General features: G+C 43.3%; 1 protein-coding gene across 6 annotated transcripts in view; it reads left to right on the top strand.

The window, feature by feature from the left end:
- B4GALT4 (beta-1,4-galactosyltransferase 4) overlaps positions 1 to 20631 on the top strand; it is a 28470-nt gene that overhangs the window by 4637 nt on the left and 3202 nt on the right. For all 6 annotated transcript variants that reach the window (XM_069020769.1, XM_069020761.1, XM_069020742.1 and 3 more), the window contains 4 exons: positions 9592 to 10072; positions 11610 to 11842; positions 15272 to 15459; positions 20156 to 20278. In XM_069020769.1, coding sequence (XP_068876870.1) covers positions 9805 to 10072; positions 11610 to 11842; positions 15272 to 15459; positions 20156 to 20278 — 812 coding nt within the window. In that variant the 5' untranslated portion in view covers positions 9592 to 9804. The remainder of the gene's footprint in view (positions 1 to 9591; positions 10073 to 11609; positions 11843 to 15271; positions 15460 to 20155; positions 20279 to 20631) is intronic.

The raw sequence follows: 20631 nt of genomic DNA, 5'->3' as shown, positions 1-20631 counted from the left end.
CAGGGCCAGGCCCTCTGTGCTCGGTGGAAAGTCCTCCCGATGTGTTCTGATATTGAAGCAGTCCAGCAGAAAAAGGGAAAAAATCCAGAATTCCTGGAAAAACAAAGTTCAACTCTCTGGAGAAAAAAAATCCCGAAAAATGGCTGAACAAGCAAGCAGGGTGCTTTTCCTGCTCCCACACTCCCAGCAGCAGAAGGAAGAAAAAATGTGGAGAGCAAGAGTGTGTTGTCTCTGTCTGTGTCCTTGAAAAGCACTGCTTTGAGAAGTTTGCTCGTTTTTCGCTCTCTCCGCTCAGGCTCAGTTTAAAAGCGTAGAAAGGCATAAAACTAACTTCTGGGCATAGAGCCATAGGGAGTACAACATCAAGTCACCCCAAGACAAGGTGCTTAAGCAAGTCCAGACAAGGGCAGCAGAGCTGGTGAAAGGTCTGGAGCACAAGTCCTATGGGGAGCAGCTGAGGGAGCTGGGGTTATTTAGCCTGGAGAAAAAGAGACTCAGGAGAGATTTTACCTCTCTTTACAACTGCCTGAAAGGGTCAGTCTCTTCTCCCAAGTAATGAGCAACAGGACAAGAGGAAATAACCTCAAGTTGCACCAGGGGAGGTTTAGATTGGATACTGGGAAACATTTCTTTATAGAAAGGGTTGTCAAGTCTTGGAGCAAGCTGCCCTGAAAGTGATTGAGTCACTGTTCCTGGAAGTATTTAAAAGACTTGTAGATGTGGTGCTTAGGAGCATGGTTTAGTGGTGGGCTTAGCAGTGCTGGGTTAATGGCTGGACTCAACGATCATAGACGTCTTTTCTAACCTAAATGGTTCTACAATTCTATGACCTGCATTCCTTGTCCCCCTGCACTGTTGTGGATTGGAAAGTAGAGGAGGTGGGAATGAATAAATGAAGTTGAGCCTGGGAAGAAGGGAGTAGAGGTGAATTGTACTTTTTGTCTCTCACCATCCCACTCAGTTTTTAATTGACAATAAATTACTTTTCCCCAAGTTGTGTCTGCCTTGTCAGTTGGTAAGTGACCTCTGAGTATTTACCTCCCCCTCTTCTGTTCAGGAGCAGTAAAGTGAAAAAGTGGCTGGATGAGTGCCTAGCAGCTGGAAAATCAGGAACACATGTTCAAAGGACAATGGACTTCACACATACCAGTGCTTAGGGACTGCTGCATTCGTCTAGTGCATTCCCTGTGGAGAGAATTGTTCAGCTTATTGATCATAAACCAGAGCAGGCTGGAACATGGGAATAGCACTCCTTGTTTGGGGTAATATTGAGTGGAATAACAATGGTGTCCCTGTTAGTGATAGGTGAGATAATGAGACACACCTATTTTCTTCTCTGTCCTGCACGTCCGAGTTAAAAATGTATGGAAAGTCCTCTTTCAGTGCTTTTCTGCTGTGATATTCTCTTTGTATGAAATGGATTTATTGTATTTACCTGCCAAGCCTTTCCTCATTTACGTTGTTGCAATCGCTGCTTCTGTGATGTCCACACTCCTGGAGACAGTAAGCTGTGTAAGCTAAAATATCCAGGCTATTGCCCTGGTTTCAGCTGGGATAGGGTTAATTTCCTTCCTAGTAGCTAGTAGAGTGGTTTTCATGTAGTATGAAAATAACATTGATAACACACTTAGTAGTGCTTACCCCAAGTCATGGACTTCCCAGTTTCCCAGTGAAAAGGCTGAAGTGGCACAAGAGGTTGTGGGGGGGAATGGCCAGAACAGCTGACCCAAAATGGCCAAAGGAATGTTCCATACCAGAGGGCATCATGCTCAGTGGGAAGGCTGGCCAGGGGCAGCTGCTCAGGGTCTGGCTGGGCACTGGTGAGCAATTGTGTCGTGTCTGTTCTATATTCTAATTATCATTATAGTCACAGTTATTCTAATTATTGTTTTCTTCCTTTTCTGTCCTATTAAGCTGTTTTTATCTCAGCCTGGGAGTTTTATCATTATTACTTTTCTGATTCTCTCCCCCATCCCACTGGTGGTGGGGAGTTGAGCGAGTGGCTGTGTGGTTTTGAGTTGCCAGCTGGGGTTAAACCACGTCAGTTGTTTCCTGGTGTGTTACGTATTCTTTTATCTTTTTTTTAGTTTGTAATTCAGGGAGTTGGAGCTGCCAGTACTTTTGTTCCTTTATATTGAGTATCAAGCAGTTATCAAGTAATAAATAATAAGAAAAAGAGTGTGGAGAGCACATCTGTGTATCTCTTTGTATTCTTGACATAACTGGAATATTTTAGCTGGTAGTGGCTGTTACTGTAATCAGGCCCCGCAAATGCACCTTGGTCTGTTTGTTTTTAACTCATACTTTTCCTCTTTAAAATTGCCTGGTTCCAGGCAGTTTGTAAAATGTTACCAGTCGTTGCCTGGAAATATCTGTTATTCTCCTAAAATAACCATTCCTAGCCAACTGAAAGCTGAACTACTGTTTTTCTGCTGGTTGTCATATCAGGTTTTCTGACATTTTTCAGTGGGAAGTGTAGACAAAGGATTACAGAAGATTGCTAGAAATACTGCTTGTTTCCTAATTCAGCCAGCTCCATGTTTTCATGAGAGCTTGTGCTGGTGCAGAGAAATTATAGTTTGGGGACTGGACCAGAGAGAAAGATGAGATGGTGACTAGTTGAGACCCAGACTGGTCTGGCTTTGTGACTGACCAGTTGAAACATGTGGTAGTACTGAAGGTTCTTTCCTCACTACTGAGTATCTGGAAGGAGAAAGCTTTTCCCCGAAATACTTGTGCAGTCTTGATAATAGATAAGACCTTTGAGGCACAGAGGAGGTGGCACTCACTGGGGAAGCCTTGAAATACCTACCTGCGGGGGAATGCATGTGTTGCACAAAGAGTTCAAACAGGTTTGAGTTACAAGAGATTATCACTCCTCATGAGGCTGTACCTATACTTTCTCTCCCATCCCTTACGACAATTCACCATACCCATATACCCTGTGTCTGCTCAGTTCTTATCTTTTCTGTATCTTTAGGTAATATCTGTATACCATCTGGAAGCACAAGAAAATCCCACACCTTAGCAGACAGGTGTGCTCATAGATTCCTCTGATGTAGATGCAGTTCTACTGAAGGAAGTGTGTTTGTCAGCACAAACACACACACACACACATATATATGTATATATATATATATATATATATATACACACACACATACACAGAGCAGCTCAGGAGGAGGAGGGTTAGGGAGGTTGGCAGGAAAACTGTACCAGAGCTGAGCTAGCACAGCTGACACTGCAATACTGCATCCCTGGTAGCCTGGGGGAGCCCCAGATAGGTGAGATGAGAAAGTGACACCTCTGTTTCCATCCAGCTGATCCTCTGAGGTTGCTAGAGGAGTTTTACAGGTCAGAGTGGTAGGAAAAGCACCAGTGAGGGACAACCTTTTAGTAGAAAGTGGTCTTTCATGAAAAAGGTCAGTGAGCCAGGCTGTTTGCATGAAGTAGATGCTTTGGTCCGTGGTGGGACTGTCATCAATGGGTATGTCCAGGTGATAACAGACAGGAGTGTGGTGGGAGTATCAGGACTTCTCCACAGATGTGGACAAGAGGGTGGTGGGCAGCTTGATGTATGTCAGAAGAATGACATCTCTAATGTTTAAAATCTCCAAATGGAGCAGATGCCAAAAGGGCACTGATAGAAATTGTGGTTTGCTTTTAGGAGCAAGGGCTTGAGCCTTTGTTTCTAATGGAAGGGTTTGTTGTGGGAATTATTTCTGAGCAGTATTGCTTCTGTCCTGGTATGCCTGAGTGCCTCTGTGCTGTGCTAGGAGGAAAGGAGGGAGGCTGGCTGCCGGCTGGGGCTGGTTCATGAGCTGAGGGAGGGGCATGTGGGACAGCACCAGAGAGCCTCTTAGGCCTGAGGAAAAGTGGGATGTGTTGGCTCTTTTTTTTTTCTTTCTCCTTTTAAATTTTTTTTTCCCATCCTGTGATTTGAGCTGATTCTTTCCTGCAGCCTGTGAGAGGTAACAGAGGTCTCTTTATGGTGTGGGGTTTCCTGGATGAAAAGTGTCTGCTGCTTGTGAAGTGCTCTCCGTAGTTCTTGGAGTGAGTGTTCGACAGGAAGGAGAGAGATGGCAGCAGCAGTGAGTGGTTTAATGTGCTTTCTTCATTTAGCTTGAAATTCTGAGAAGTGGAAAGGGAGTTTGTTTGAGGATTGGATTTATTTTGTTTGTTGTTTTTCTTTTGAAGTAGCACCATTTCTCAGTGCGGTTGGTGGGTTTTAAATAGGAAGAGGTAACAGGATTGTTAAAGTGTTGCTTAAAAGAGGTGTTAAAAGCTACTGGCCTAACGCCCTACTAAGAAACTAATCTGTTGAAAAGAAGGAAGTGTCTGTGAAAGGAGCAGGTATAGACTCTTGTAAAACTTGAAGACTTGGACTGTCCTGCATAGAAAAGCTGATGCTGTACAGTGATCTTTCTTTCTTGACAGATGTGAAGAATTTTAGTTCCTTCTTGGTGGATTTCATGAAGAAGGCTGTTACACTTCTGATACATGTGGAGCTAAGCCATTGCTGCTTTTGATTTTGGCCTAGATAAAATAATAAATTGTCTGCATAATACAGAGCTGATTAAATGCAGTCCCAAGGAACTTCTTCATGCTTCATTTCCTGCTTGAACTTATTACAGTTTTTAGAGTTAGGTTGAAGTGAATGCTCATTGCTGCTGAACCTGTTCTGCTGCCTTTGGAATATGTGCATGAGCTTTAGGAGCTTGCAAGGGTTTCTGGAAAATCCTGCGTGGGAAATCTGTCCTTACTCGACTGTGTGAAACAGGTAGAAAGTTGGTTTGTGTAAATTAAAACTTAATTTTCCTTTCATCAGATGAAGATATCTTTCTGGACCTGTCCTGCAGATGTTCCCTACAGGGTGAATTGTTTTAAATGTGAACATATGAAAAGTAAAATTTAGGCACCATGTTCTCACTGATTATTTGTACTGTTAAGCATAACTTTTTTTTGGTAAGTAATCACATGAATCTAGGCTTTAGCGTAATTATCATAGTGACAGTTTTTATCTAAAAACATATCAGGGAAAAATCACTGTTGGGAATACAATGAGTTTTTATCAACTCCATTTACTTACCAAATTTTGTTCATAAGGTTACTTTCCTTCACTAATATCTAGATCAGGGCTACCAGTTCTCAGTCTTCCTGCTCATACCTAGGAATTCTGCTTTGATGGAAAAGACCGGCCTTTAGTCCAGTATTTCTGGGCCTTTCTGAGCTTGGTAGTGCTACTGGCTTCAATCAGGAGGCAGATGCTTAGGCTGACCCTGCAGCTCTTACATGGTGAACCAGCTTGTACGTGTGTTGCTTGCTTGTTCTGTGTGTCAGACACCAATGCATGTGTGTTTCTGCTGGGAGAACCCTGGACGGATATGGATGGGGTTCTGGGGTCCTGGTTCTTCCTAGCTTGCTTTGGAAGAAGTCTTGTCCATGCTGGAACCTTGCTTACTATTTTGGACTTCCTGGTTGGAAAAGGGTGAGCTAGGGCTTCATGTTTGTGCCTTTAGGTTCAAGGATGAGAACTGACCCCCCCTGTTCCTGGAGGAGTCGTACGGCTCTGTGTTCCTGATGGGTTCCTGCAGATAAGTCTTCAATGAGCCGGGCCAGGAGCCTTCCAACAAGGAAGCAGGGTTTGGCATGCGATTCAAAACACAGCAGCCTATAGAGCTTGAGTTGTCAGACAGGCTGCAGAGGACAGGGACAGTTGTTGGTACAGATGTGATGTTGGGGAAGGCAGAATGTGCACTGTTTTTGGGCCTCAATATGATCAGAGAACTATTTAGAATTTTGTTACAGCGTGTCTAGATACAAGTATATCTACATGTAGATGGAGACCTTTCACCTTTTCCATCGATTTTAGAATTCTGACTGATGCCATATTTGCATAACTGTGGCTTTGTTCTGTTTAATGCTTTTTATCTGCATTTTGAAATGGGTGCTATGATGGTTTTGTGGCCTGAAGGGCTGTGCCCTCCTATCCAGCTGTAACTTTCTAAACTGGGTTTGGTTATGCTTCACTGAGAATTTTTTTCACAAGAAAGTGGCGCTTTGTGTTCCCTATGAAAGTTTCTTTGGTATATTTTATGAAGGTCACATAAGTAGGGTCAGGTTTCAGAGCTATGAGAAGAGTTTAGTTGCACCCCAAGTGTTCTCCCACCCATGTTAGAGGGTTAGTCACCCTGAGTTACAAAGTACAGAAGAAAAAAGAACCATGTTTCCAGCTTCTGAGATACTACTGTTTATTGCAAGATTTGTTTGGTATTCAATTACTGTTTGCACATGTTATAATGTATGACTAGGTGGTCTTTTTTCACCACCACTCCCAACCAATATATCAGCCATAATCCAGGGATATCAAAGATGAAAAGAAGTGCTTCATTAACTACATAGGGAACAAAAGGAAGATGGAGAAATGTGGGCCCATTGCTCAGTGGGATGGGGGACTTGGTTGCTCAGGATGTGAAAAGGACTCGGCTACGGAATGTCTCTTCTGTGTCAGTTGTTACTGTCAAGACTCTTAAGGCTGGAGTAGATTTTGCATGACTGTTCTAGTCAGTATTTGATTATCCCCTTAATAATGATTTTATGTGTGTATTATAACTCACTTTTATACTACTTCTCCAAGTACGGCTTTTTAGCAGCAGGCCCTGAGCCTAACTTTTTTTCTTTAACAAGGTTGAAGCCCTGGTCTTCTTGACTCTAGATTAGCTGCCTGACTTAGCAGCCCAGGTACTTTAGGCTTGCTGGTGAAAGGTGACTTTTTCAACTGAAGAGTCAGTCCTTAGTGTGAAATGGTAACACAACACCCTCCAGAAGGGGCAGTGGCCAAGGTTTCTTTTTGTTTCTTACTGAGGTTCTTATTGAGGCTTAACTTCTTGCTTGTCCTTTTATTCTCAGTTACTGTCCTGTTAAGTTCCCAAGTTCTCAGTCTTTGGCAGGAGTCATAAAAGTGACAGCTCTTCCCTGTCATCTTCATTCATAAGGGTACAGTCCTTCCACAGTTCTTCCTCCTCTGTTGGTAGAATCAGATTTGTCTTTCTGTGCTCATGCCATTCTCATGTTTCAGGGGAAAAAAAACCAAGCAAACCTTTTAACCTCTGAAGTAATGATGTAGGGTAAATTGGTGGCTAAATTGATTCATGTGTGTTTTTCCATTTAAAATACCAAAATACCTCTGTGCTTCTGCATTTGGAAGTACATGCTGTATGGTCCATGGATAACACCAAAAAATCAAGCTGCAGGTTTTTGGAGGATGAATTATTGCCCTTCTGCATGAGTGTTGTGATGAGCTGAAGGTTTCTAATGGTTGTGATCGTGCGTGCAAATTTATGCTGCTCGGTTGAAGTGCTCAAGTGTATTTTAAGAGAGAGCAGCATTCTGTTGCTGCCACAGAACCCAGTGGAGATGTGAGTTTAGTTATTATGGGAAATTATTCACACTGACAGTAGTATAGTGTGAATATTTGTCAGAGACAAGTAATGTGAACTTTTAATAGCAACTACTTATAGAATCTTGCAAAGCTGACAAAGGAAATTCATATGTGTGAGATTTGGAACAGGAGTGGAGGAGAGTAGGAATAGGGTTGGTGCAGTAAGCTCATAGTTTATGTCCATAATTTTAGCATCCTAGTACCTTAGCAATTTTACACCTGCATGCTCTTCCTGATATTTTAACAAAAACAACAAAATATTTCAGAAGCTGCTTCTGACTAATACTGCTGACTGCCTCCTGATGTTTCTTTATGTCTTTTCCCATGGATGGTTAATTTAAAATTTTATTTATGGAAAAAATAATTTCTTTTGGGGGACGGACCATTTGCACTAATGTGAGTACCAGTGGTAAGCAACTGTTTTAACTCTTTTTAAGGTTTGTAGTCCACTTCTGGGAAAGTGGGAAGCTGTGAATATAATAAACACCTTTTGATAGTCATTCGTTGCATGTTAAATTCAGTATCTTAACTTTTATGTTGTCCTTTTCAGCCCAGGTTTATCTGGGACACACTTGGATTGGGTGATGGAGAAGGAAATTCCCTCCTTGTGCGTGCACTCGGTGCGCTGGGCCTTTTGTGTTTTTTTGGAGAAAATTACACCCCTTGGGGGAAGTGCTTCACCTCATGAATGCTGCATAGTAGCTGAGAGGCCATGAAAGGCAGCAATTGAGATTATTCCATAGAAACTTGCAGGTAGAGTTTAGATAAGCAGATTCTAAGGTCTTTGATTTTATAATTACAGGGTAATATTACCCATGGGGTCCACACTGCTTTCAGATGATTCATAGAGCTTATCACTGATTTCCTGTATGCAACTATTGCAGGGTATAAACCAATGGGGGAGGATGGACATTTTCTCTTTCATTTGAGTCCCTCTACTTCCTTAGAGCAACACTCTGTGTTGCATGTGAATGGGGAGAGCAGGTTGGTTATTCCTTGAACTGCCTGCTAGCAGGGACAGCAGCTGGTCATTCCCAGTGAACGCTGAGAAGCTTGGGAGTTCATCTTGTTAGTCCTGGGTCAGGCTTCCACATCCCACAAATTCTCCAAAAGACACCTGGCCTAAACTACTGGAAATGTGGACTTACTGTATTCCTTGTGCCTGTGATACCTCTCCAGGGTCTCATGTACTTTGGAGGCTGGTATAAAATAACCTTTTCCATGTTTTTGTGTTTCTTCTCTTTGATCTAGCCTGTTTTATGTGCATTGTCTTTAATCACTTCCTTTGCTTCACTTAGCCTCAGTCCTTGTTCTTCTCTGAGGCAGCAGTTTTCTTGTGTGCTTTCTATATCAAAGTTCTCTTTTATTAAAGTTTCATTCTTTCTCTGCTATGGGATGATAATAACAGCCAAAAGAACTAGAGTGGTAACTACAGGATGATGGCAGTAAAAGGCTGTATGAAAATGGAGCTCTTGAAAGAGGGCAGGAAGTGGAACAAAGGATTGGCTCCTCACAGACCTAACACTTTTGAAAAACTGAACCTTTTCCTTAAAAAGCAGGAAGATTTTCCTCCTTCAACTGCGTGTGAGAGGGGAATACTGGACAAAGACCCATAAGGTGGTGCTGACAGGTAGCAAATAAAGAAGAATGATTCCTGATACTGGTCAGGTATCACACTGCATTGTGCAGCGCAACGTAGCATCGGTAATACTGTCTTTCAGAAGAAAACAGTTTATTTCTGCAGTGGTTCAGGTGGTTTTCATTTTGGTGGGGCTTTACTCATAGCCAGCAGAATCTCTTGCTTTGCAGCTGTTGTTAATTTTGGTAGGAATGGAAGTAGTAAAACCTGTGTATTGCCAAGTACTGTACACAGACATAACAGCGGGTAGTGGTTGCACTTTCTGATCTGGAAAAAAAAAAAAGGTTGAGAGAGAAGAACAAAACAGGAAAGTGATTTGCATAAAATCATGCAGCTGGTTTGTGGCTGAGCTAGGACCAAAGCTCAGTGCCTTGGTTTCTGACCAATTGTTCATATTTGCTGTTCCTTTTGTGTATTGTCATAACCTGTTTTCATGAAGTCTGTGAAGGTGTAGTAGTGGAGGTGGTAGAAACTAATTCTCTCCTTCCTTTTTTCTTTTTTTGTGGTCCAGGTTAAAGTCATGTTTTGTGACATTTGAAGAGCAAACAATACTATGGCTCCATGAATTTCAAAACTGCAGGAAGTGTGGCAGCCCTCCCTACCTCCAGCTTTCCTTCCCTACTGTGACGTTCTTATTGGAAACTGTGGTTTCATCCCCACTGGATATGCAGTGACCTGCCTTGGCATCAGAGCAGAGGAAGCAGTTTGTGAATCAGGGAAAGCCATGGCCTTGGGCTTGAATGTTTATCACCTCTTCTATAAGTTCAAAGTGTTGGTGCTTGTCACTTTGCTTTTGATGGTGCTATGGACCACATTCAGTTACTTAGTGGACACCAGACAGGAAATTCCTAAAGCTAAGAGCATGGTGGAATTTTTCAGGAAGGTAACTAGCCTGGAGCACAGTCAAAAGGAAGAGAAGATCAAATCCACTGCAGACATTCCCATGGTGAAGTCATTTCAGGGTCCCTGCCCAGCTCTGTCCCCGTACCTGCGTAAGTGATGGTGTTTTCCTCTCATCTCTGATAAGTTAATCTGCTGTAGTGCTGCTGACTTGGATTTCTTCCTAGCGGTTTACCAGTTGGACACCTTTCCTGTGAGACCAGTACAACCAGTTGCAGGAAGCACTCCAGGGTGGGGAAGTGTCATGTGGCACGGAGTGCCTGTGCTGGGTCTGGCTGGGAGAGCAGCTGGTGCTGTGCTCTGCATTTGTGCGTAAAACAGCTTTGGTGACACACCGGTAACTTGGCTACTCTGAACGGCATTTGCACTCTCCTGAGGCTTTGTCTCTGTCTGTTTCGGCCCCCTAAAATCCAGTGGGGTGGGCAGGAGGCCGGGAGTGGGCACAGCCCGGACTGTTGACCCCAGCTGACTGCAGGGATATTCCATACCCTGTGACTGTGCCATTTATCATGCTCAGCAGTAAAAGCTCGGGGAACAGAGGAAGGAGGGATGTTCATGGTGGCAGCATTTGTCTTCCCAACAACTGCTGAATGTGCTGAAGCCCTGCTTCCCTCGATGTGGCCAGACACCTGCCTGCCAGTGGGGCTTAATGAAAGAATTTTTCCCTTGCGTATGTGTATCTTTTGCTTTTTTTTTTAAATTAAACTATTTTTGTCTCAACCACAAGTGTTTTCACCTTTCCTCGGGTTTTTCCCTTTTCATTATTAAATATACTTTTGTGTCTCTGTGTTGACAATTGAAGGACTTCACAACTCTGTTGGAGTTAGCATTAATTATGATGAAGGTCCAAATGGGTGACTGTTTTCTTGGTTTGGGCATTTTTATTATTCTTTTTTCTTGGCTGGGTACTGCTAGCAGCACCAGGCTCCTGCTTTGCAGTATCATGTCATTATCTTATTTCTCTTCCTTATTGTGAACCTGATTAGGGATTTGTTTGGGAAGGTGGATTCTTCCTTCTTCCCTGATGTAAACCAAAAAGCTTCTGTCTCCCTGCACACCCTCACTCCAACCCCAAGGTGTATTTGCTTAAGTAAATGCAGCATGGCTGTATTGTACTTTTTCATGGGCTTGCTGAGTCCAGAGGAGCTGGCATGATAGCTCAGTGGGAGATAAGAGATGAAAATTTCATTTGGCTACAGAAAACCTTGCTATGTTTTATCTTACAAATTGATAACCTTAAGCCTGTCATGCTTTTTTTGTGCTTTAGGTAGTGATGACTTCTTACAGCCACAGTCCTATGTCTCTTTCCACTTTCTTCTCCTGTGCTTTGCCCGGCAGTCATTTTTGCCCAGTCCTTCTGCAGTAGCTTAGAACTTCTCTTGAGTTTTTTTAAAATATTTTTTTATTGCCACTACTTCATAATCAATTTAAGTGACTACATGCTTGACACCCTCTCTTTCCAGTGCCTGTGTAATATCCTTGTAGTACTACTTTTCTCTTGGAAGGGTAAGGAAACCAATTGGGGCTTGAACTTGGGTTTCTTACACTGGTTACAGAGTGCCTCATTAAGTGACTGGACCAGCCACAATCTGAAATGACTCAGGAAAGCTTCTTGTGCTTCTCTTACAGGAGGTGCCAGCAAACTCTCCTTCAAACCATCTGTTACACTGGAAGAAGTGCAAAAGGAGAACCCTCAGGTAGCCCAGGGCCGGTACCACCCTGTGGAGTGCTCAGCCCTGCAGCACGTGGCCATCCTTATCCCCCACCGCAACCGAGAGAAGCATCTGCTGTACCTCCTGCAGCATCTCCACCCCTTCCTGCAAAGGCAGCAGCTGGATTATGGCATCTACGTCATTCACCAGGTGAGGCAGCTGTGCAGAGCTGTTTGGGTGAGGGTGATGGCTGTGCCCTGCAGCCTGAGGAGAGGCTTCTGCTGCCTCTGCTGTCTGACATCCATCCTCCAAACCTGCTTTGAACAGTTCTGCTTGCTGAGGGGTGCAACAGTGCCTGCAGCCACTGCTGGTGGCACTACTGGGGAGTGTTGGCAGTGTCTTTAACTGGTGTTCATTTCCCACTCTAAGTAACTTAGTGTTCCTGAGTTAGCATTCAAGGTAAGCATCTTTTGCACTGCTAATGCAACTCACTTCTCTTGCAGTATCCACACATGTAACTAGGCTGGCCTGTTCTGTCATCACATTTGGAGTCATTTGGATAGAAGGCCTCAGTTTGTCCCTAGTCCCTCTCTCCCATCAGGCTCTTGTGCTTAGTAAGTTGTGTGTATAATGTGGTTTTATGTTTGCTTTCTCAAACTAAACATGACAGCTGCTGCTTGTAGTTGCTTTATTTGCCCAGCAAGTGTGGTGGGAAGTAGTCATCATGGAAGAGCAGTTGGTTCCTGAAAGTTTTATTAATTTCTTTATTTGCATTCTTCCTAGCAATGGTGTTTCAGTGGCTAAAACTTAAGCAGACCTGTGCCACATTGTCTTTCATCAAGGTGCTTATGTTCTACTTGCATGTGCTAATAGCATTATATATTGCTCTTTCATAATATGTTGTCTTTTTCTTGATCTTCTGTTATGTTTGTTTTCTTTCACTGTCATTTACTTACATGTTCTGCTTTGGCTCCAAACAGACATTTCAGACAGCAGAAGAAAAAAGGTGATAAATTAATACAAGTTTCTCTTCCCTCCTGATTAAAGAGCCTAGAGTCAATTAATCAGTATGAGGCAGCGCTTTCTAGGTGAAAGCTTACACTCTTACACTTTTGCTCAGCTGAATGTCTCAGCAGAACTGCAATAAACATCATGGCATCATATATTTACTTGGAATGAACTGCTCTTTCATTGTTTAGAGTCATCCTGTGGCCTGTCGAGTGGTAAAACTGAGGCCTTTCTTTTTTCTGCATTACTACGTACTATAATCATTCATCTACTGGCTCATTCTAGCAGGAAGTGGTGGTTAGGAATAAATTATTGGGGGAATGGGCATATCTTTTTAATTTCTTGAAATATGTGAAGTGGAGAACTGCTGTTGTCATGTTAGCAAAAAGTAATACAGAAGTATGGAAGTTTTGTCTGATGAGAGCAGCAGTGTCAAACCTGAACTTACTCTGTCAGAGATTGTGCTTGGAAGACTGGAAGCTTTCACATAGCTTTTCCATGCAGATAGGCATGCCCAAAGCCTGGAAAGTGGGTCTAACAAAACTCTTCTGGGGCAAATCCATTTTTACTCTCAATTTGTGATGTCATTAGTTGTTTTAAGTATCTTCTGAGGAAAGACAAACAGGAACTTAACTGTTGAAATACAGAGTCTGTTTTGGAGGTAGATTAAATGGGCCTTTTGTATTTTTTTCTGTGAGCCTCTGAAGGGCTTACTCCAGATTTCTTCTTTCTGGGCTACTTTTAACATCTCTAAAGTCATGCTTCTTTAAATGTATGCATACATGAATGCTGTACTTAGAACAGTGTGAGTTTGTAATCCCTAAAGGGCGAGTAATTTCTTGCCCAAGTAAGTTTTGTCTTGTGGTCAGTGTTCTTCTTCCATAGAAACAAAGGGAGACAATTCTGTCCTCGATAAAAGATGAGTAAGTTGTTGCTGTCTGTTCAGTGTGTGGTCTGACATGGAAAACTGCCCTTCCTGGAAAGCACTGTCAGCTGGCATTTGGGTGCTGTGGTGGCTTTCGTGATAGGAAAACAGAACTTCAGCAGATGGAAGATGCTGCTCCTGAACTAAGCTGGGTTTGATACTCAATAGAAGTGATGGTCTCCAAATGTGCCTGACACCTGATTTGTTCTGTTCACTCAATAACCTATGTTTTCATCCTCAGGAGGAGACATCTCATGGGTGTTTTTATATACAGGACATTTTAAGAAGAACAAACAAACAAAAATCCAAAACACACAAAAAACCCCCCCATTCAGAAATTTGACACCCTGATTTTGGGTGAATTGCATCTAAATTTTTTAATGCAAAATTAATCTCCAGAGAATGGATGCAATTGATTATCCATCTCTTAACTTCTCAGAATGGGCACTGTATTGTATTTTTCAGACTGCAGGTATGGAGTTATAAATCCCATAAATAATCTTTGTGCAGGAGCAGATGGTTGTTTTAGTGATGGTGAACAAATTCTGCTTTAGAGGAAAGTGTTACTTTTTAGCACAATAAAACATGTTTTGTATACAACAGCTTCTCTCTGCAGCTCACCTTCTCTTAGCCTGGGGAGGCCAGCTTCTTTCTCATTTTCCATGGAGCCTCTTTCTGTCCAGGCACCTTCTAGAAAATATCCTAGAATTCCAAGCAGTTTCTCTTGAAATTTTTTTACTATTATTCTTTCAAGTATATCAGGTTCCTTGCTCTGGAAAATGACTGTCCTGTCCATTTCTGGGAGGGCAAGGTTTGGTCCTCTGGTTCCAGGTGGGAACTGGAGGCAGATCCTCACTTTGTCCTCAAGAGCAGAAAGATAAGGACACATATTGCTCCAAAGTGAATGTTGACGTGATAAACTTACGAAACTGCCAGGTGTGTGTGGATATACCTATACCTCAGCGGTGAAAAATTAGATTTTTGAAAAGCAACTACTAACTAACTTATAGCAAAAGCAAACGATGAAGGGTAGTAAAAAGAAGGTGAAGCTCTGTGCTAGGAGCAGGCCCCATGTGACAGCATAATCAGGTTATAGGTAGGAGGTAGAAATGAGGAGACCTGCTTTTCGCTTCCCACTCTGCCATCTGTGTGTGAGCTGAGGAAATACAGGGAACTCTTTCAGCATCGCTGTCCTTGAGGCTGAGGGAACAAGCATAAATCGTTTGTGGCAAGGGCTCTGACATCTAGAGATTAATTAGCATGGGATTAACATGGGGATTTGGTTTTGCTTTTTTAAAAAGAACTTCCATAAGCCTTACTGACACAGTTGTATGGAACACGTTTTTAGGCTGTACTGATACCTCTCTGTTGTGGAGCCTGATGGTAACTCCAGGACCGGGGGCAGAAGGGCAGTTAAGCCACATGATGGAGCACTCACAGGTGGGGTGCCCAGCTATGCACAGGCTTTCCTGGCCCTGGCTGTGTGTGTTCATGATGAATAGAGGCTGGAGAAACACTTTGCACCTTTGGTCACTCCAATGCTGTGCCCAGTGTTACTCTTTGTGCAGTCACTGCTGTCGAGGTGCTGGAAAAGCCACACGGATGTGGTTGCAAACCAAGCGATCGGAACAAATGCCCGGGAGCAGCTCTGGTTCAAAAGCTGTGGCACCTTCTTCAGAGTTGTTTTTTTCCATTCTCTCCCACAGGCTGGCAACACCAAATTTAATCGAGCTAAACTGCTGAATGTAGGATACCTAGAGGCCCTAAAAGAAGCAAGCTGGGACTGTTTCATTTTCCATGATGTGGATCTGGTGCCAGAAAATGACTTTAACATTTACATGTGTGACACACAACCAAAGCACCTTGTAGTTGGCAGGAACAATACTGGATACAGGTAGGAAACCAGCAGTATGGGAAGAATACCAGTGGGGAAATGCCATGTTACTGATAACGTTCCTCTTCTGATGGAGCTGTATGCTGGTATCTACCCTTCCTTCTGACACCAGGTTTCTGGTGGTAACACTTCACTTCTCTGGAGTACAGGACTGGACAGACACCTCTGAAATCAGCCCTGTGGTTTCCTGTACAAATGATCATTGTTATTGTTCTGGTTTCTGGGGTTGAATTAAGGGGTGTTTCAAAAGGAAAGCAATGTGCCAGAGGTTGTGCAGAGACCTTCTGTCAAAGCTAGATACACGTTTACAGTTTCCTGATCCTGTGGTTTGAGGGTGTGACCTCACTATAACAGAACTTGCCGCTTACTTCTACTGTTGAAGAGGTAATGCCTGATATTGAGAGCTCAGGTGTGGGAATTTGCCAAGGAATAGGTCTGTCCTTTAATTATTTGATTGAACAGTGTATAACACAAGATAATTCTGATTTTTAAATGAGTCCCCTAAGTGCTTATGTGATCTAAATAGTTTGAAGTGAAAAGTTAGGTTCAGTCTACCTCAGAGAGGAAAGGCTCTTGAACATGGGGAATTTAATGACTAAAAGTGTTCACACTTGTTTCTTTCAAGATTCACTTCGTATCATGTCACTCTAAATATTGATTAGAAGTGGGCTTTGCAAAAGCTAATCTCAAAGTACTTTGAAGTAAAGCTCTGCTTTGCTTCTGCATTTCCTTTGTTAAGTATATGAGAAAGAGATGGGATGTGCCAATACTTACACAGAATAATATTCACTTTCCAGTCATTTAGGGAAAACTGGAACAAGTACATACATACAAGGCTTTTGGAGCACTTGCAGAGCCTCGCAGAGTATTCCACTGGAATACTGGTGGCTTGAATTTGAGTAGTACTTTTTCTGTGTCACTGCCTGTGTTTACACATCCATGAAGTGGGGATAGTAATGCTCTGCTTCCAAGGCATGTCTGAAGGAATTCAGACTCTGAGCTCAGGAATGATACTTGAACTGAGCTGATACCACAGGTTGAAATCTTGGTTGGGTGACTTCAGTGTTTTGCTGCAGCTGGGGTGAGCATACTGAGACATGTTGCTCAGATGAGGCAGAGAAAACTGAACTGTTCTGTATTAACACAAAATGTCCTGCGCAGGAATGTGGGTTGGTTTGTGTTTTGTGGGAAATTTTTTGTTTTGGTTTGGTTTTAGGGTGTTTTTTGGGGAAGTGGGGGGTTTTTTGTTTGTCTGTTTTTTGGTTTTGGGCTTTTCTTTAGTTTCCTGGTGTTGCACGGGGGGAATTATTTTTCTTCCAGGGGGCTATATTCTATTGTGATGCAGTGTGCAGTAATCTTAGCACCCGTGTTTCCTTGGAGATCCAATGCCTTATCTTTAGCTACGTAACTACAGCTCAGTTTTAGATTCTTTTAGACAAGATTTATATATTAAAGCTTTGAAGATAAGATTGGGAAAACTTTTATTTTAATAAAGGCTTTTCCTTGAGACCAGCACATCTTTTCCTCCTGACCATTCCTATTGTACGTATTCTTCAATCAGTTTTAAAAATTCCAAAGGAGCTGATGTTCCCTTGTCCTCAGGGAAGGGTGGTTACAGGGGTTGTTACAGTGATGCATGTTTGCAGGTGATGTCAGCTGGGAGCAAGTTATGCTTGGGCCCTGCCAGTTCTGCGCTGCCTGAGAAGGGTTGAAAGCACTGTCCTGGTTACAGGATCACAGAACGGATGGGGTTGGAAGGGACCTCTGGGGATCATCCAGTCTGCCACCCCTGCCAAGGCAGGGTCTCCTAGAGCAGGTGACACAGGAACTTGTCCAGGTGGATTTTGAATATCTCCAGAGAGGGAGAGTCCACAACCTCCCTAGGCAGCCTGTGACACTGCTCTGCCACCCTCCATGGAAAGAAGTTCTTCCTCATGTTGAGGTGGAACTTTTTGTGTTTTAGTTTATGGCCATTGCTCTTCATCCTGTCACTGGAAACCACTCAAGTGTCTGGCACCATCCTCTTGGCACCACCTTTGAGATATTTATTTGCATTGATGAAATCCCCTCTCAGTCTTGTCCAGACTAAACAGGACCAGCTCCCGCAGGCTCTTCTCATAAGAGAGATGCTCCAGACACCTCATGATCTTTGTGGCCTCTGCTGGACCCTCTCCAGCAGTTCCTTGTCTTTCTTGACCTGTGGAGACCAGAACTGAACACAGCACTCCAGATGTGGCCTCTCTAGGGTTGAATAGAGGGGGAGAATCCCCCCTTGACCTGCTGGCCCCACTCTTCCCAATGCACCTCAGCTGTGGTTCCTTTGGTGTCTGCCTCTCCAGTGGTGTAGGAGAATTATGGGGTGAATAAGCAAGCAGTGGGGTGTGTGTATGGATGTGTGCATGGGCAGTCAGTTCCCAAACTGCCAGGCTGCTGGAATGGGATGTGATCCTGTTGGTGACTGACCTGAAAGCACAGCTGGGGAGGGCTCTGCCCTGCTGTTCCTGTTTATGGAACCTCCTTGCTGTCCGTTCCATCTGTTTACTGCGTTCCTCTGGAGTATCCGTAGCAGAAGTCTCAAGGCAGTAATGTGTAATTAAAACTTGATGGAACCTCCTCTACCTTGTGGCTTGTCTCTTCCAGGAGAGGAGATAAAGGGGAGAGAAAAATCTGTTTACAAGTCAGGCCTGACCAACCTGATTAGCCTTCTCTGATTTGACTAGTGTGGATGAGGGTGTAGTAGTGGATAATGTTTATCTTAGAAAGGCTTTCAACACTGTCTCCCATAATGGTCCCAATGACAAAGTGATGAAATATGGACTAATAAGAGGACACTGAGATGGGCTAAAACTGTCAGAAGTGCTGGGCTCAAAGGGTTCTGAATAGCAGAGCAAAGTCCAGCTGGAGGCCAGTCACTAGTGGTTTACGCCAGGGTTTGATACTGGGGCTGGTACTAGTTAGTATCTTCATCAGTAGCCTGGAAGATTGCAGATTGCATCCTCAGCAGGTTTTCAGAGGACAGAAATCTCCCAGGGTTGGTTTATGTAGCATGGCCTTTGTCAGGCTGGAGAATGTGGGCAGCAGGAATCTGAACAAAGAAGTTCATCAAAGGGAAATGCAGGGTCCTGGACCTGGAGAGAAGTAAGTCTGTGCACCAGTAGCTGCTGGAGGCTAACTTTCTGGAAAGCAGCTTTACAGGAAAGGACCTGGGCCAGCAAGGTGCCCTTGTGACAAAGGCCACTGGCATCTTTGGGCTGCATTAGTGGGGGAGTTATCAGCAGGTTGAGGGAGGTGATTATTCCTTTCTACTCAGCACCATGGAAATGATACCTGGAGTGCTGTGTCCACTTCTGGCATACACAGGAGCAAGTCCAAAGGAGAGCCTGAGATGATGATGAAGGGATTGCAGCATCTGACATGTGAGGGAGGCTGACAGTGCTGGGACTGTTTAGCAGAGGGGGATCTTGGAAATGTGTATACATACCTGATGGACGGGAGTAGAGACTGTGGAGCCAGACCCTTCTCAGTGAAAGGCAAGAGGTAATGGGCACAAACTGAAATACAGGAAATTCCACTTAAACATATGAAAAAGCTTTCTTACTGTGTAGGTGGTCAAATACTGGAACAGGTTGCCCAGAGAGGTTGTGGAGTCTCCGTCCTTGGAGATGCTCAGAATCTGACTGAACATGTTCCTCAGCAAGTTGCTCTAGCAGACCCTGCTCTGAGCAGAGAGGTTGGATTACATGATTTCCAGGGGCCCCTTTGACCTTCACAATTCCTCTGTGATGCTGTGACTGGAACAAAAATCAGCCAGGAAAAAGAGTCTTGAGGGAGGTTTTGTTGGGGGTCTTGTGTTGGTTTTTTTTTCTCCTCTGGTGTTTTTAAAATTATATTCATGGTAAACCAGAAATAATAATAAGCATTGTCTGGCATGTCAAATGCCATAATGAGTACTTTCTAGCCCTGGCAATTTGTTCATCTGTTTAGATTCACATAGGTGTACAAATCAAAATGCAATCTGCAGCCATATGCCCATCACCTCTGAACGGGCAGGGGCAAGGTAGTAGAGGCTGTGTTGTAATGTTACCTTAAGGGCCAAGACAGAGGAGGGTGTCATAAAAAACAATTAGCAGAATGGCCTAAGATAAATAAAGATGGTATCCAAACACCTTTTTAAAGTAGATAAATTTTTCAGGATGAGGAAGGTAAAAGTTAGAAATTAATCTCTAGAGCTGAGCTCCATTACATTGGGTTACTAAGTAACTTGCACTGTACCTTACTTTGGAATTGTTACTGCAATATCCAGTAGCACATGTCCCCTTGCTGTGAGCTGATTTCATTCCAAGTCTTTCAGATTCAGCTCTAAGATAATCAATGGCTTGCTGTTGTTATTGCAAAGCTTCTACCACATTAGTGCATAGCTTTGTTGTTTTTCTATACATCAGAGTCCCTGAAGTGAAATACCTTTTTTGGCTGGCAAGGGGAATTGTGTAAAGAGAGAGAAGCTTCTCTCAGTTGGTTACTTTTTCTGGCCTAAAGCAAATCACCATCTTTTTGTGAAAAGAGGAAGAGAACAGGACCAGCTTTTAAGGATTTGTGCACCCTTAATTCTGTGAAAGACATGTCTAGATCTGGAGTGATATTTTCATTGTTGATGGAATTTGACTTAATTCTTCGTTCTCTCTTCTTGTACCTCTAGGTTACGGTACCGGGGATATTTTGGAGGTGTAACTGCTCTTACAAGAGATCAGTTTTCCAAAGTGAATGGATTCTCTAACAGCTACTGGGGTTGGGGTGGAGAAGATGATGACCTTCGAATCAGGTAAACAATGAGGAATTAGTTAAAAAAAAATTTAAAAATTGGCGCAACTTCACACCAATCCTCCAAGAGCACAACACTACAGGGGCCTTCATTCAAACCAGTATTGAACAGTATTGCAGTGGAGATGTGAAGTGCAAGATGCACTTCTGTGAGCAGTTTCCTTTTTGCAAGGGTTAGCTGTGTCTGATGCCTAGTCCTCTTCCTCACAGTTGGTTGGTTGTGGGTTATTTGGTTGGTTTGGTTCAATTTTGTCTCAGACACACAGCATTTGTATTCTTGCTTGGAAATTGGTTATAATTGAAGTCTGGAGTGTGGTTTGCCAGAGACACACAAATGTATTGAGTTCCAGTACT

This window comes from Aphelocoma coerulescens, chromosome 1, assembly GCF_041296385.1.
Source record: "Aphelocoma coerulescens isolate FSJ_1873_10779 chromosome 1, UR_Acoe_1.0, whole genome shotgun sequence".
NCBI classification, from domain to species: domain Eukaryota; kingdom Metazoa; phylum Chordata; class Aves; order Passeriformes; family Corvidae; genus Aphelocoma; species Aphelocoma coerulescens.
This window is presented reverse-complemented; position numbering and strand designations above follow the sequence as displayed.